This window comes from Notolepis coatsorum, assembly GCF_963971535.1.
Source record: "Notolepis coatsorum genome assembly, chromosome: 9".
NCBI classification, from domain to species: domain Eukaryota; kingdom Metazoa; phylum Chordata; class Actinopteri; order Aulopiformes; family Paralepididae; genus Notolepis; species Notolepis coatsorum.
In genome coordinates, this window is record NC_140173.1 from 7283440 (window position 1) to 7300176 (window position 16737).

The 16737-nt window shown below is 44.2% G+C and overlaps 1 protein-coding gene across 5 annotated transcripts in view; it reads left to right on the forward strand.

The window, feature by feature from the left end:
• Positions 1-16737, forward strand: part of LOC311234375 (vinculin-like) — a 131161-nt gene that overhangs the window by 87348 nt on the left and 27076 nt on the right. For 2 of the 5 annotated variants that reach the window (XM_084321535.1, XM_084321534.1), the window contains exons 10-19: positions 699-874; positions 1188-1301; positions 2302-2492; positions 4106-4305; positions 4761-4889; positions 5778-5927; positions 7154-7262; positions 7768-8070; positions 8547-8671; positions 16035-16220. In XM_084321535.1, coding sequence (XP_084177661.1) covers positions 699-874; positions 1188-1301; positions 2302-2492; positions 4106-4305; positions 4761-4889; positions 5778-5927; positions 7154-7262; positions 7768-8070; positions 8547-8671; positions 16035-16220 — 1683 coding nt within the window. Of the gene's footprint in view, positions 1-698; positions 875-1187; positions 1302-2301; positions 2493-4105; positions 4306-4760; positions 4890-5777; positions 5928-7153; positions 7263-7767; positions 8071-8546; positions 8672-16034; positions 16233-16737 lie in introns of all 5 variants that reach the window. The other 3 variants (XM_084321536.1, XM_084321538.1, XM_084321537.1) reach the window with 3 other exon arrangements.

The following is a 16737-nucleotide window of genomic DNA, read 5'->3' on the forward strand; positions in this document are numbered from 1 at the left end:
TGCATTTTGGTTGCATTTTTGTACTTTAGTTGTATATTGTATATTTTGTATAGTGTTTGGTCTTTATTCCTTTCCGGCCATGGGGCGATAGGGGCTCAGGAGGTAGAGCAGTCGTCTGGTAATCAGACGGTTCTTGGTTCAATTCCCGCTCCTCCCGGGCAGCGTGTTGGAGTGTCCTCGAGCAAGACATTTAACCCCTAATTGCTCCGATGAGCAGGTTGGCACCTTGCATGGTTGCCTCCGCCCTCGGTGTGTGAATGTGTGAGTGAATGAATGGGTGAATGTGAGGAACAAATCAATATTTATGAACATGAGCTACTCTCTCCCAAGGCCAGAAACCTGAGAGGTAAGACTCAAACGTCTCAAACCTGATGTCAACGGGTATCAAATCTGGAGTTGGTCCATAGATAATGAATGGGAAACTGATTTTGTGGACCCACAGAATGTTTGTTTTGAGTTATTATACCCACATGAACTTTATTCTATAGTACTGTTCTCGTCTTTTAAACAGAACATGTACCCGTATACTCTGGGTGTTCTCATTGCCATCTTTACCATAATTCCCAATTCATTTTCCATTTAGCAGCTTCAGACTTTATTCCTGATTTGACGTTTTTCAAATGCACTTCAAATGAGAGTGCCCAGCCACTAAATGGCATATTGTGTGTTAAAACGAGTGGGCTTTACATGTCCTTTAGGCTTGGCTGGCAGATCCCAACGGTGGTCCAGAGGGTGAGGAGAACATCAGAGCATTGCTGGCAGAGGCCAAGCGTATTGCAGATATGTGTGAAGACCCCAAAGAGAGAGATGACATTCTGCGCTCCATCAGCGAAATCGCAGGGCTCACTGCCAGACTGGTAGAGCTACGCAAACAGTATGTTCTGCCTCTTAAACACACACAGACACACACATACACATTGTATATCAGCACTGTATGATAACCTCATGTGTCCAAAAAACATCAACTTTTCCGGAATGAAATAAAACGAAATCCCATGCACTTTTGAAATGATGCAATGCATTCTGAACAGGGTTCACTGGCCTTTGAGTAAAAAAACACTTGCGGTATCATGCAAAAACATGATAACCTAAGAGACAACAAGGTTTTCATCTGAAAGCAGTGACCCGTGACTGAATAACAGAAGAAAAACAGGCATTGTGAATACAATACGTTGTGTAATTCCTAGATCTTCTGTTTGCAGGCGTGCACTGCAGCCTCGCGTCACCAATAGGTGGCGCTTCTTCCCTGCCTGGAGGCTTTGTTGTTGCATGTCAGACTTGGGCCTAAGTCCTATCATCAGGTGTCAAAGCATTTTGAATATGGTGTGGTGGTGGTGGTGTTCAGTGACTGTGGATGGCCAGTAACACTTTGATGGTTTGAACGAGGATAGAACATAAAGGGGAACGCCACTGACTTTAGAAAGTTTGATCTGTGCCCAGAGATGGCATAGTGGTTAAGACCCCCTCGCCTCTGGATCCACATGTACCTCTGCTGGGCTGGGATCGAATCCCACCAGCGCCTTCTCTCCTGTGTCTCCCCTACTCTGTAAATCTCTCTGCCTTCCTACTGTCTAAAGAAAGAAAGAAATGTGTGAGAATTCACCATTGTCTGCCTCATAGCCAGAAACAAGAAAATAGTTATTTTGGGGAATATTGGTACATTATCTGGCTGGGCATGGATAGCACTACTGTAATCATCATTACAGTAGGTTATTTGGATGTCAAAAGTCAAGATAAACTGTCTGAACCCACAAACATAGCATAAATGGTAGCGATAATAAGTTCAAAAATATAAGTATATATAAAAAGATAATGTACATTATTAAATCTAGCAATTACACCGTGAAACATCATATGTATGCCCAGGGCAGTATAATCGATATTTGAACTCTCCCAAGTGAGAGGCCAAGAACCAATATTCTAAACTGTAATGTCTTGATCCTAATCTTACAACCAAAGGAGCTTTATTATTATTATTATCAACACGCTTGAAGCAGAAAATTTACCCTATCTCCCTGAAAGCCATCTTAGGATACTGTCCACTTTCCGTCTTTTAGCTATTGTTTCATAGTGAATCTGAACTAATCCAGACTGTCCTGGAGCATAGGAATGACTTCAATAGGAATATATTAAGTGGTATTATCCTTTTAAAGTGGAGTCAATGTACTCAGTGGTGAAGGGGAACCAACAGGGTATTGGTGAAACGTTGTGGTTCTTGGTCAGCAGCGGTAGCGGTATCTAACCGACGTGTCCCCGGTCTTCTCTTCCCTGTCCTCTGCGAACTCTCTCCTTCCGTCTCAGGGGTAAAGGTGACAGTCCGGAGGCGCGTTCGCTGGCGAAGCAGATCGGGATGGCGCTGCTGACCCTGCAGTCTAAGACCAACCGGGCCGTGGACAACATGAGACCGGCCAAGCCTGACATCACCCTGGAGGGCAAGATGGACCAGGCACTGCGATGGGTTAACAACCCCAACGTGGACGACAGAGGAGTAGGTGAGATACGGTGATGAGTGTTTCCCCTCAAGGGAAAGGATGATATAATAGGTTTGGTTCTAAAATAAACACCGCTGCTGACCTTCCGTGCCTGTTTGCCAGCCTTTGTGAACATTGGATAGTGCGCGTGTGTGTGTGAGTGAGTATGTATGAGTGTCTGGGACTTATTCACAGGTCCGAGTGGATATTTGGAGTGTCGAGTGACTCTGTGCTGTATTGCCCCTGTAATTCAACCCGCTTACTGGGTTAGGGGTGGCGATGGATGCCATTTCCCCAAACGCACACTGACTTAACTCACTCACTCACTCACTCACTCACTCACTCACTCACTCACTCACTCACTCACTCACTCACTCACTCACTCACTCACTCACTCACTCACTCACTCAGTACTGACTTATTCCTCTCACTAACTCACTTATTCACTCACTCACCTACCAATGTACTACTGACTCACTTAATCAATCACTCGCTCGCTCTCTCACTCGCTCTCTCTCACTCACTCACTCACTCACCCACTCACCCATCGACTTACTACTGACTCACTCAATGAATCAATCACTCACTCGCTCTCTCACTCGCTCTGTCTCACTCACTCACTCACTCACTCACTCACTCACTCACTCACTCACTCACTCACTCACTCACTCACTCACGCACTCACACACTCACTCACTCACTCACTCACTCACTCACTCACTCACTCACTCACTCACTCACTCTGAGCTCTCGGACAGACCTTTCTCCTTTTCTCCTGCTACCTCTTGTGCTTGGTGCTGTGTGTCTGTTTTATACTCTGACTGTTCCCTGTCGTCTGTCTCCCATGCTTCCTCTGGGAGCAGAGTGTGAGAGGCTACAGCTCATCACAGGTACCTACTAACTTACCTACTACGGCTGCTGTATTTAAATTCCTTTATGAAAATACAACCATTGTTAGAACCTCGCGTTATTATCAACTGGACATTTACTCTGGACCATAGAGCGGCGAGACAGATCTCTTCAAATACGTTTCATGAAAAAAGGCATCCAACCAGAGTGCAAATGTAACAGTAAAGTGTATAGTAATATACAATGTACAGGTGATTAAACTTGGTATAGAATATATAAATTAGTACTACTGGGTGTAGTGCTAATCAGAGTTGTATCAATATGTACAGTGATACAGGTATAAAAACAGTATGGTCATAGTCATACTGGCCAGCAGCCTAACTTGTAAGAGTAGATAGGGGTACAGATATAGATATACTGTAGTATCTACAGATATGTCAAAGGATTATATGCAGGTATGTACAGACAGATGTGTATACTATATATAGTATATATATACGGTAAGAATAAATATAAATATATGTATGGTATATACAGCATTATTGTACATGCTATCATACAGATCTATAATACGGTACACCTTATGGATACATATGAAAGGACTAGGTGTGTAGCAGTGTAATAACAGCCCTGTGTTGTCTACTAAAGGAGCATTAACTGTACCTGTCGTTAAGCTCGCTTTGACCCCCGTAAGACGTCAAGGATGAGCACCAGGTTACTGTGAGACACCGGGTGTGAAATGAGTTGAAACTGACCCCTGACCTGTGTCGCCCCCCGCCCCCCAGGTCAGGCGGCAATCAGAGGCATGGTGGGAGAGGGAAGGAGGCTGGCAGGAGGCCTGGTCGGCCCGTACAGACAGGACCTGACAGGCCGCTGTGACCGAACGGAGGGGCTGATGACATCACTGGCGGACATGGCGAGCAGGGGCGAGGGCGAGGCGCCTCACGCACGAGCTACGGCCGCACAGCTACAGGACAGCCTCAAGGTGGAGCGTCACACACACACACACACACACACACACACACACACACACACACACACACACACGTCACATTGTTCCTAAGAAAGTCACTAGACAGTAGAAACGTTCTTTGTCAAGTACCACTTTAAGGAAGACTTTACAGCACAAGTCTATGAGTTGTTAGATAACTTACAGTAGGCCTAATACATAACATAAATCACTTTTGACCATAATGAATTGTGAAATCCTGAAGAATGTGCAGTTCTTAAAAATTCTGAGCATCCTACTGTCAAGCACCCTCTGTAATCATTGTTAGTAAATGGGCGCCGCCTGCTGGAATAAAATGGTGAGTACTCTTAGTAAACCTTCATCACTGTCGTACCGGTGTCAACATTTCTGCACCACACACACACACACACACACACATGGGCTTCTCCATCTAAAGACTCTTGACATGTTATGTCCACTGTGTCTACCAGGACCTGAAGGGTCGCATGCAGGAGGTCATGACCCAGGAAGTGTCTGACACGTTCAGTGACACCACCACCCCTATCAAATTGCTGGCTGTGTCTGCGACTGCTCCTGCCGATGCCCCGAATAGGGAAGAGGTCAGTCATGTTCAACAGACATCCATTCTACATGTCCATCCATCCAGTCGTCCATCCTGTCGATAAGAAATTAAATCAATAGATTATGCAATTACTTCCACTGTTGATAAACTATTCAAATGTTGTTTGTGCTTAAGTGATAGTAGTCTTGTGCGGCTGGGTGGCGCAGTGGACATTGCGCTCGTCACCAACGCAAGAGACACCGGGTTCGAATCCGGGTCGGCGTTGCCTCCGGCTTGGGCCGGCCGTCATACGAACTCAATTGGCAGAGTTAGCGGGTGGGAAGTCGAAGGGTGGTAATCTGGACGTTGTAAACAGCTACTCCTACAGGTCGGTTGGGGCGCCTGCACAGCAGAGACAGGAAAATGGCGGGGGCAGTGTGAGCCTCCTACACGTTACTCCTCGCCAAATGAGAGTCCGCGCTGGCAGGTGAAAAGATGCGACTGGCTGCCTGCACATGTATCGGAGGGGACATGTGACGGGCTACTATCCTCCCTACAACCAGCCAGTGGGGGGCACATGCGAGCAACGTTCAAGACAGGGGAGGGGAGAATTGGCACGGCTAAATTGGGATGGGAGAAAAATAGAAAAAGGAGGAGAAAAAGTGGATTAAAAGAAAGTTATAGTAGTCTTACGTTAACCCTGTCACTACCACACTATAAAGGGTTAACCCTTTCACTACCACACTACATACTGTAAGGTTAACCCTTTCACTATGACAATATAGAAGGTTAACCCTTTCACTACCGGTTAACCGCCTGTAGTGTGGTAGTGAACAGGTTTAATGGGTTCTCCCACCCCTGCCCCACCCCCCAATTCTGACCCCCCTCTTTTTTCCTTGTTTTGTAGCGTTGAGATTATCATAATGGGTGCTAATGTGTTTTGTAGGTGTTTGATGAGCGAGCAGGGAACTTCGAGGCCCACGCCGGTCGCTTGGGGGCGACAGCAGAGAAGGCTGCTGCTGTGGGGACAGCCAATAAGGGCACAGTAGAGGGGATCCACGCCTCAGTGAAAAGTGCCAGGGAGCTCACGCCACAGGTGCCTCTGTCTGTCTGTCTGTCTGTCTGTCTGTCTGTCTGTCTGTCTGTCTGTCTGTGTGTATGTATGTGTGTTTTGTTACATTTTGCATTTGCATGACGATAAAGACTTCGATATTGGATTAAAACCACATTGGCATTTAAAGTAAGTTTATGTGATCAAAGTAAACCAGTTTGAGTCTCTGTCTTTTTCACAATTTACCTATCTCAAGCCCCGCCCTCTTTTCCTGATCCTCCAATCACAACTGCTTCAACAGTTGTTGCTGTTGCTGAAGCAACTGTTGTGATTGGAGGATCACTAAAAGAAGGCAGGGTTTGAGATAGGTCCATTAGAAATGTTAGATCTCTCCAATTAAATACAATAGATTTGATCTAGTGGTGGGACTCGATACAAAAATGTTATCGAATTAATTCGAGACTTTATAGTTAATTAATCGAAATTAATCACATTTTAATCGCATATCAATATTTTATGCGAAAAGCAAACATTTTCAATTCAAATTAATTTTGATATACGAGTGAATTAATGAATATACATTATACATATGTTTAAGCAGCAAAATCCTGTATTAGCTACTACACAGACCAACAGATCAATGCAATTCTTTACAAAGTGCAGCAATTTTAGGAATAATATATATATAGCGCAAAGGACCTTTTGTAAACTCAAGCACTTCCGAGGTAAAAGTAAAACGCAGTACTTTCAAGTACATTCCAGAACAGTTGACCATTGGAAAAAAATAACTCTTGATTGATCTAAATTTCTCTTATTTAAAAAAAAGTTTTTTGCGATTTATTATACTTTATACTTATAGCACATGCATGAGTCTGGTCTCCTTTGAAAGGTAACATTCTTACACAATAAAGAAAAATCATCATGCGATTATAAATGCATACATTTTTTAAACTTTTAATTCTTTCTGTAGTTAATTAAGTCCCAGCCCTAATTTGATCACAATCCTTTTTGTCCAGTCGGAACTAATTAATGGCCTATAATGATTAGTATCAGTAATGGATCAGTGGATCAGATCAGTACTCTGCATTGACCCTGAAATTACTCTCTGAATCAGTACAGTCTGAGTATGATACATATATGTGTAGAGTCTGAGTATGATACCTATATGTGTACAGTATGACACATGTATGTGTGGTCTGAGTATGATACATGTATGTGTACAGTATGATACATGTATGTGTACAGTATGATACATGTATGTTCATGTTCAGGTGACCTCAGCTGCTCGGATCCTGCTGAAGAACCCTGGAAACCAGGCAGCATACGAGCACTTTGACACCATGAAGAACCAGTGGATTGACAATGTGGAGAAGCTCACAAGTAAGATTCAACATCACAGTACATGTTGACCACTTCCACTTAGGATACAGAGAGGCTTTCTGTAATGTGTTTCAAAGGTGGGCTTCTTCCTGAGAGCTCGCAGCATCACTGTCACGGCATGGGGCCACAGGTGCTCTGCTCCATCTTGCCCTCCAGGGTGACGGCAGAAAGACTCCCAATTACCTTTTTAATTTTTATTTTCAAGAACATCTTATGAAAGGACATCTTTCATAAACAGTTTTGTGGGGAAAGTATCACAATATGTATTTTCCCCTGACCCCTGTGTGTGTGTGTGTGTGTGTGTGTGTGTGTGTGTGTGTGTGTGTGTGTGTGTGTGTGTGTGTGTGTGTGTGTGTGTGTGTGTGTGTGTGTGTGTGTGTGTGTGTGTGTGTGTGTGTGTGTGTGTGTGTGTGTGTGTGTGTGTGTGTGTGTGTGTGTGTGTGTGTGTGTGTGTGTGTGTGTGTGTGTGTGTGTGTGTGTGTGTGCACCTGTGTCCATCCCCCAGGTCTAGTGGATGAAGCCATAGACACCAGGTCTCTGTTGGACGCCTCGGAGGAAGCCATAAAGAAGGACATTGATAAGTGCCGGGTCGCCATGGCGAACGTACAGCCCCAGATGCTGGTCGCCGGGGCAACCAGCATAGCCAGACGAGCCAATCGGGTCCTACTGGTGGCCAAAAGGGAGGTGGAGAACTCAGAGGACCCACGGTTCCGAGACACCGTTAAACACGCCTCTGACATCCTGTCCCACACCATCTCCCCCATGGTGATGGATGCCAAGGCAGTGGCTGGCAACATACAAGACCCAGGTACACAGTGGGCTGGGGACATACAAGACCCAGGTACACAGTGGGCTGGGGACATACAAGACCCAGGTACACAGTGGGCTGGGGACATACAAGACCCAGGTACACAGTGGGCTGGGGACATACAAGACCCAGGTACACAGTGGGCTGGGGACATACAAGACCCAGGTACACAGTGGGCTGGGGACATACAAGACCCAGGTACACAGTGGGCTGGGGACATACAAGACCCAGGTACACAGTGGGCTGGGGACATACAAGACCCAGGTACACAGTGGGCTGGGGACATACAAGACCCAGGTACACAGTGATGAGACATGACTTACTGAACACACACATGCACACATACTACACCCCACTCCTTCATCTAATTTAATTAAACTTAAGCCTCTCTCTCTCTCTCTCTCTCTCTCTCTCTCTCTCTCTCTCTCTCTCTCTCTCTCTCTCTCTCTCTCTCTCTCTCTCTCCTCCATGTGCAGCCCTACAGAGGGCCTATCTGGACTCCTGTCTGAGGATTCTGGCTGCAGTAGGAAAAGTCAGAGAGGCCTTCCAACCTCAAGAGCTCGACTTCCCCCCTCCACCCCCCGACCTAGACCAGCTCCATGTGAGTACACACACACACACACACACACACACACACACACACACACACACACACACACACACACACACACACACACACACACACACACACACACACACACACACATACACACACACACACACACGTACACACACACACACACACACACACACACACACACACACACACACACACACAGACACACACTATGCATTAATAAAGTATAACTGTTTTTATTGTATCCTGAATAAGCTGATGTACCATTAGTACATAGTTAAAGTACCTGCCCATTGCCACTGTTGTGTGGAGTGTGGTGGTCATGTGGTGAGTGTAACACTCAAGTTCAACACTGCAGAGGAACAATACAACACTGCTAGAGGACCAATACAACACTGCTAGAGGAACAATACAACACTGCTAGAGGAACAATACAACACTGCTAGAGGAACAATACAACACTGCTAGAGGACCAATACAACACTGCTAGAGGAACAATACAACACTGCTAGAGGAACAATACAACACTGCTAGAGGAACAATACAACACTGCTAGAGGAACAATACAACACTGCAGAGGAACAATACAACACTGCTAGAGGAACAATACAACACTGCTAGAGGAACAATACAACACTACAGAGGATCAATACAACACTGCAGAGGAACAATACAACACTGCAGAGGAACAATACAACACTGCTAGAGGAACAATACAACACTGCAGAGGAACAATACAACACTGCTATATGAACAATACAACACTGCTAGAGGAACAATACAACACTGCTAGAGGAACAATACAACACTACAGAGGAACAATACAACACTGCAGAGGAACAATACAACACTGCTAGAGGAACAATACAACACTGCAGAGGAACAATACAACACTGCAGAGGAACAATACAACACTGCAGAGGAACAATACAACACTGCTAGAGGAACAATACAACACTGCAGAGGAACAATACAACACTGCTAGAGGAACAATACAACACTGCAGAGGAACAATACAACACTGCTAGAGGAACAATACAACACTGCAGAGGAACAATACAACACTGCTAGAGGAACAATACAACACTGCTAGAGGAACAATACAACACTGCAGAGGAACAATACAACACTGCTAGAGGAACAATACAACACTGCTAGAGGAACAATACAACACTGCAGAGGAACAATACAACACTGCTAGAGGAACAATACAACACTGCAGAGGAACAATACAACACTGCTATATGAACAATACAACACTGCTATATGAACAATACAACACTGCTAGAGGAACAATACAACACTGCTATATGAACAATACAACACTGCTAGATGAACAATACAACATCCCCGGCCGCGTCCTAAAAGTCTGTGCCGACCAACTGGCCCCAGTATTCACTGACATATTTAACCTGTCCTTAGAACAGGCTGTCATCCCCACCTGCCTGAAGAAGTCCACTATTATCCCTGTACCCAAAAAATCCAAGCCTGCTTGCCTCAACGACTACCGCCCTGTAGCTCTCACCTCCATAGCCATGAAGTGCTTTGAGAAGCTAGTAAAGGGCCACATCTGCTCCTCCCTCCCCATCAACATGGACCCCCTGCAATTTGCATACCGCCCCAACAGATCCACGGAGGACGCCATAGCCCATGTGCTGCACACAGCAGCATCACACCTGGACAAGAGGCAGGGGAACTATGTGAGAATGCTATTCATCGACTACAGCTCGGCATTCAATACCATAGTCCCCTCCATACTCATAGCCAAGCTCAGGGACCTGGGCTTGGGCTATGACCTCTGCCAGTGGGTCTTGGACTTCCTGACTGGCAGACCCCAGGTGGTGAGAGCAGGCAACTGCACCTCCTCATCCATCACCCTCAACATAGGGGCCCCCCAGGGCTGTGTTCTGAGTCCCCTCCTCTACTCCCTGTACACACACGACTGTGTGGCTCAGCGGAGTAGCAATACAATCATCAAATTTGCTGACGACACAGTGGTGGTGGGCCTGATCTCTGCCAACGACGAGAGGGCCTACCTGGAAGAGGTCAAGGTCCTGGCGGGATGGTGCCAGGAAAACAGCCTCTCCCTGAACGTCAGCAAAACAAAGGAGATGATTGTGGACTTCAGGAGGTCGGGGGTCAAGGACTACAGCCCCCTCAGCATCGACGGGGCACCGGTTGAGAGAGTCAACAGCTTTAAGTACCTCGGAGCCTACATATCCGAGGACTTGACATGGACCACACACATTGACAGTGTTGTGAAGAAGGCACGACAACGCCTCTACTTCCTCAGGCGCCTAAGGAAGTTCCAAGTCAGTCAGAAGATCCTTAAGAACTTCTACTCATGTACAATTGAGAGCATCTTGACCGGCAACATCACCTCCTGGTTTGGGAATAGCACTGCACAAGACCGAAGCAGACTACAAAGAGTGACACGTTCAGCCGAACGCACAATTGGAGGGGGGCTCCCCACCCTCCAGAACATTTACAACAAGCGTTGCACGGGCAAGGCTAAGAGAATCACTAAAGACTCCAGTCACCCGAACAACTGCCTCTTTGAACTGCTGCGGTCAGGCAAGCGATACCGGAGTCTCAAGGCGAGCACAGAAAGACTCAGAAGAAGCTTCTATCCCCAGGCCATCAGGCTGCTAAACGAACAATGAATGAACACTACACAACAACAACCACCAAACGCACATAGCACACACATCCACACGCACACACTCACTTTAAACAAACACACTGTAGCACCCACTCCACACACTTTATAGCACACACCCACTTTAAACAAACACACTGTAGCACCCACTCCCCACACTTTATATTTATTGATGAAGGATTGCACTACAACTCGTACACCTTACTGTAAATTGTACCTAAAATTGTACCTCATCCCATTTCTGCTTTGCACTAGATAGTACTGTACATTAGTACACTGCATAGTATTGTATATTATATGGTAACTCAGAACATTGTACATATGTCTATACCGAACACTGTGACCTCATTTTTCTTCTTCTAAATTACATGCTATATTATGTTATTTGATACTATCTTGTCTAGCACAGTCTCTGGAGCGTAACAGTAAGAAGCATTTTGTATGAAAGTATTCTGTACTTCTGTATGACAACTATTAAAGAACTTGAACACTGCAGAGGAACAATACAACACTGCTAGAGGAACAATACAACACTGCATAGGAACAATACAACACTGCTAGAGGAACAATACAACACTGCTAGAGGAACAATACAACACTGCAGAGGAACAATACAACACTGCAGAGGAACAATACAACACTGCTAGAGGAACAATACAACACTGCTAGAGGAACAATACAACACTGCAGAGGAACAATACAACACTGCTAGAGGAACAATACAACACTGCAGAGGAACAATACAACACTGCTATATGAACAATACAACACTGCAGAGGAACAATACAACACTGCTAGAGGAACAATACAACACTGCTATATGAACAATACAACACTGCAGAGGAACAATACAACACTGCTATATGAACAATACAACACTGCAGAGGAACAATACAACACTGCAGAGGAACAATACAACACCACAGAGGAACAATACAACACTGCTAGAGGAACAATACAACACTGCAGAGGAACAATACAACACCACAGAGGAACAATAACAACACTGCTAGAGGAACAATACAACACTGCAGAGGAACAATACAACACTGCATAGGAACAATACAACACTGCAGAGGAACAATACAACACTGCTAGAGGAACAATACAACACTGATAGAGGAACAATACAACACTGCAGAGGAACAATACAACACTGCTAGAGGAACAATACAACACTGCTAGAGGAACAATACAACACTGCAGAGGAACAATACAACACTGCTAGAGGAACAATACAACACTGCAGAGGAACAATACAACACTGCTAGAGGAACAATACAACACTGCTAGAGGAACAATACAACACTGCAGAGGAACAATACAACACTGCAGAGGAACAATACAACACTGCTAGAGGAACAATACAACACTGCATAGGAACAATACAACACTGCTAGAGGAACAATACAACACTGCTAGAGGAACAATACAACACTGCAGAGGAACAATACAACACTGCTAGAGGAACAATACAACACTGCAGAGGAACAATACAACACTGCTATATGAACAATACAACACTGCTAGAGGAACAATACAACACTGCTAGATGAACAATACAACACTGCTAGAGGAACAATAACAACACTGCTATATGAACAATACAACACTGCAGAGGAACAATACAACACTGCTAGAGGAACAATACAACACTGCTAGAGGAACAATACAACACTGCAGAGGAACAATACAACACTGCTAGAGGAACAATACAACACTGCAGAGGAACAATACAACACTGCTAGATGAACAATACAACACTGCTAGATGAACAATACAACACTGCTAGATGAACAATACAACACTGCTAGATGAACAATACAACACTGCTAGATGAACAATACAACACTGCTAGAGGAACAATACAACACTGCTAGAGGAACAATACAACACTGCTAGAGGAACAATACAACACTGCTAGAGGAACAATACAACACTGCTAGAGGAACAATACAACACTGCTAGAGGAACAATACAACACTGCTAGAGGAACAATACAACACTGCTAGATGAACAATACAACACTGCAGAGGAACAATACAACACTGCTAGAGGAACAATACAACACTGCTAGAGGAACAATACAACACTGCAGAGGAACAATACAACACTGCTAGAGGAACAATACAACACTGCTAGAGGAACAATACAACACTGCTAGAGGAACAATACAACACTGCTAGAGGAACAATACAACACTGCTAGAGGAACAATACAACACTGCTAGAGGAACAATACAACACTGCTAGAGGAACAATACAACACTGCAGAGGAACAATACAACACTGCTAGAGGAACAATACAACACTGCTAGAGGAACAATACAACACTGCTAGATGAACAATACAACACTGCTAGAGGAACAATACAACACTGCTAGAGGAACAATACAACACTGCAGAGGAACAATACAACACTGCTAGAGGAACAATACAACACTGCTAGAGGAACAATACAACACTGCTAGAGGAACAATACAACACTGCAGAGGAACAATACAACACTGCTATATGAACAATACAACACTGCTAGAGGAACAATACAACACTGCAGAGGAACAATACAACACTGCAGAGGAACAATACAACACTGCAGAGGAACAATACAACACTACAGAGGAACAATACAACACTGCTATATGAACAATACAACACTGCTAAAGGGAACAATACAACACTGCTAGAGGAACAATACAACACTGCTAGAGGAACAATACAACACTGCTAAAGGGAACAATACAACACTGCTAGAGGAACAATACAACACTGCAGAGGATCGATACAACACTGCTAGAGGAACAATACAACACTGCTAGAGGAACAATACAACACTGCTAGAGGAACAATACAACACTGCTAGAGGAACAATACAACACTGCTAGAGGAACAATACAACACTGCTAGAGGAACAATACAACACTGCTAGAGGAACAATACAACACTGCTAGAGGAACAATACAACACTGCTAGAGGAACAATACAACACTGCTAGATGAACAATACAACACTGCAGAGGAACAATACAACACTGCAGAGGAACAATACAACACTGCTAGAGGAACAATACAACACTGCTAGAGGAACAATACAACACTGCTATATGAACAATACAACACAGCTAGATTAATAATACAACACTGCAGAGGAACAATACAACACTGCAGAGGAACAATACAACACTGCAGAGGAACAATACAACACTGCTAGATGAACAATACAACACTGCTAGATGAACAATACAACACTGCTAGAGGAACAATACAACACTGCTAGATGAACAATACAACACTGCTAGAGGAACAATACAACACTGCAGAGGAACAATACAACACTGCTAGAGGAACAATACAACACTGCTAGATGAACAATACAACACTGCTAGATGAACAATACAACACTGCTAGAGGAACAATACAACACTGCTAGAGGAACAATACAACACTGCTAGAGGAACAATACAACACTGCTAGATGAACAATACAACACTGCTAGATGAACAATACAACACTGCTAGAGGAACAATACAACACTGCTAGATGAACAATACAACACTGCTAGAGGAACAATACAACACTGCTAGAGGAACAATACAACACTGCTAGATGAACAATACAACACTGCTAGATGAATCCTGCTGACTTGTTGTACACAATTTGTACCTCGCTTTGGATAAAAGCGTCAGCTAAATGACTGTTGTCTGAATGATGAATGAATGAATAAATGAATGATGTTCTTATGTACCTTAGATACTACTACTACCATGTATGTATATATATATGTGTGTTTCATACCAATTATTCACCTGTTCTATTCTCCACCCATCTATCATCCATTGCAACACTATATTATCACAGACATCCAGTTGGGGGATCCCCTTTGAACAGCCCATCTGAGGTTTCTCTCCTCCACGCCGCATGTGGTGCTTTTTACCCCCCTATTGCTAGGTTTTTAGTGAGTCGTTCCTTATCTTCATTGGGGAAAGTCTGGGAGTGTCGCATATTTGGATTTTATGGTGTTTTTTGTTTTTGATCTATTGTGATGTTTCTTCTTGACACAAGAAGACTTGTACAGCCCATGGGGGCTATTCCATGTGATCTCGGGCTATACATTACAAATACATTTGATTTTATTTGATTTTGGTTGGTAGGTTTCATGAACCCCTACAAAACCCATGGTATGAATTCTAATATATAGAGGCAGTAGGTCATCGATCAGGTCCAAGCAACCTAAACAGTTTTAACCAGAATAAAGTATCTAATTTTGAACAGATAGAAAGTCACACTTAGGAGGCATTTTTTTAAACCGAGGCATTTTTTATTGCAGACAAGTAGAATTTTTAGAGGTGCCGGCCTCTCATCTGACAGAAGCAGTAACCTCAAAGTCAAAGTCAACTTTATTGTTAATCTTCTTTTTGTGCAAGACATACAGAAAGTTGAAATTGCGTTCCCCCATTCCCACGGTGTATATAAAACAATATAAATAGATATAGACAATATAAACAACAAAAGTCAAAATATAAGACACAACATAGAACACACACTATACAGGACAGCAGAACCTATATCTATCTATCTATATACCTAACCTATATTAGCTAACCTATATCAAAGGTTGTATCAGATTACCTCCATAATCGTCTTGCCAGCAACGTTCAGAACTTATAGTTACTGTAGCTAACGCAATATATGTTTGTTTGTTTGTGTGTTGCGTTGCATGCCTTCCCTAGGTAAGTGACGAACAGGCCCCACCCAAGCCCCCCCTGCCAGAGGGAGAGGTGCCACCGCCGCGACCCCCGCCGCCGGAGGAGAAGGATGAGGACTTCCCTGAGCAGAAGGTCGGGGAGGTGCTCAGTGAGCCCATGATGGTGGCAGCCAGGCAGCTGCACGACGAGGCCCGCAAGTGGTCCAGCAAGGTCGGTACACTCGTTGACTGTTGACATGCTCAACCCTAAATACGTAGCTCAGTGTCACCACACAAAGAGTGGGGAGTGCAAGACAGGGCTGTGGTCAATTTGAGTTCAGTTCAATCAACATTTAACAAGGGCCCAATCATTGATCCTAACATAAACTAATATAGCCAGTTTCACACTGGGTTTCAGTTGCTAGGGAACAGTTTGGTGGACCCAAGTGTATTCCCTGTCAGCTATTGCATTAGCTAACATTGCAACAGGACATAAACTTGGGTCCATTTAGAATGTTCATATCATCATAAAGTTGCAACAGTCTATACCCCACATTATGGTCAAATGAATTCCAAAATGGGGCTTTAAATGAATTCAAACTGTAATTGGCAACGGCAATTAATTTGCGAACGCGATGAGCATTCATTCTCCACTGTGTGTGTATAGTAGGTTGGACAACCCTCTTTTCTATGGGCCACTTTCTGACTTGATTGAATTTCATGTGAAATTAACCCAGCTGTGACAAACA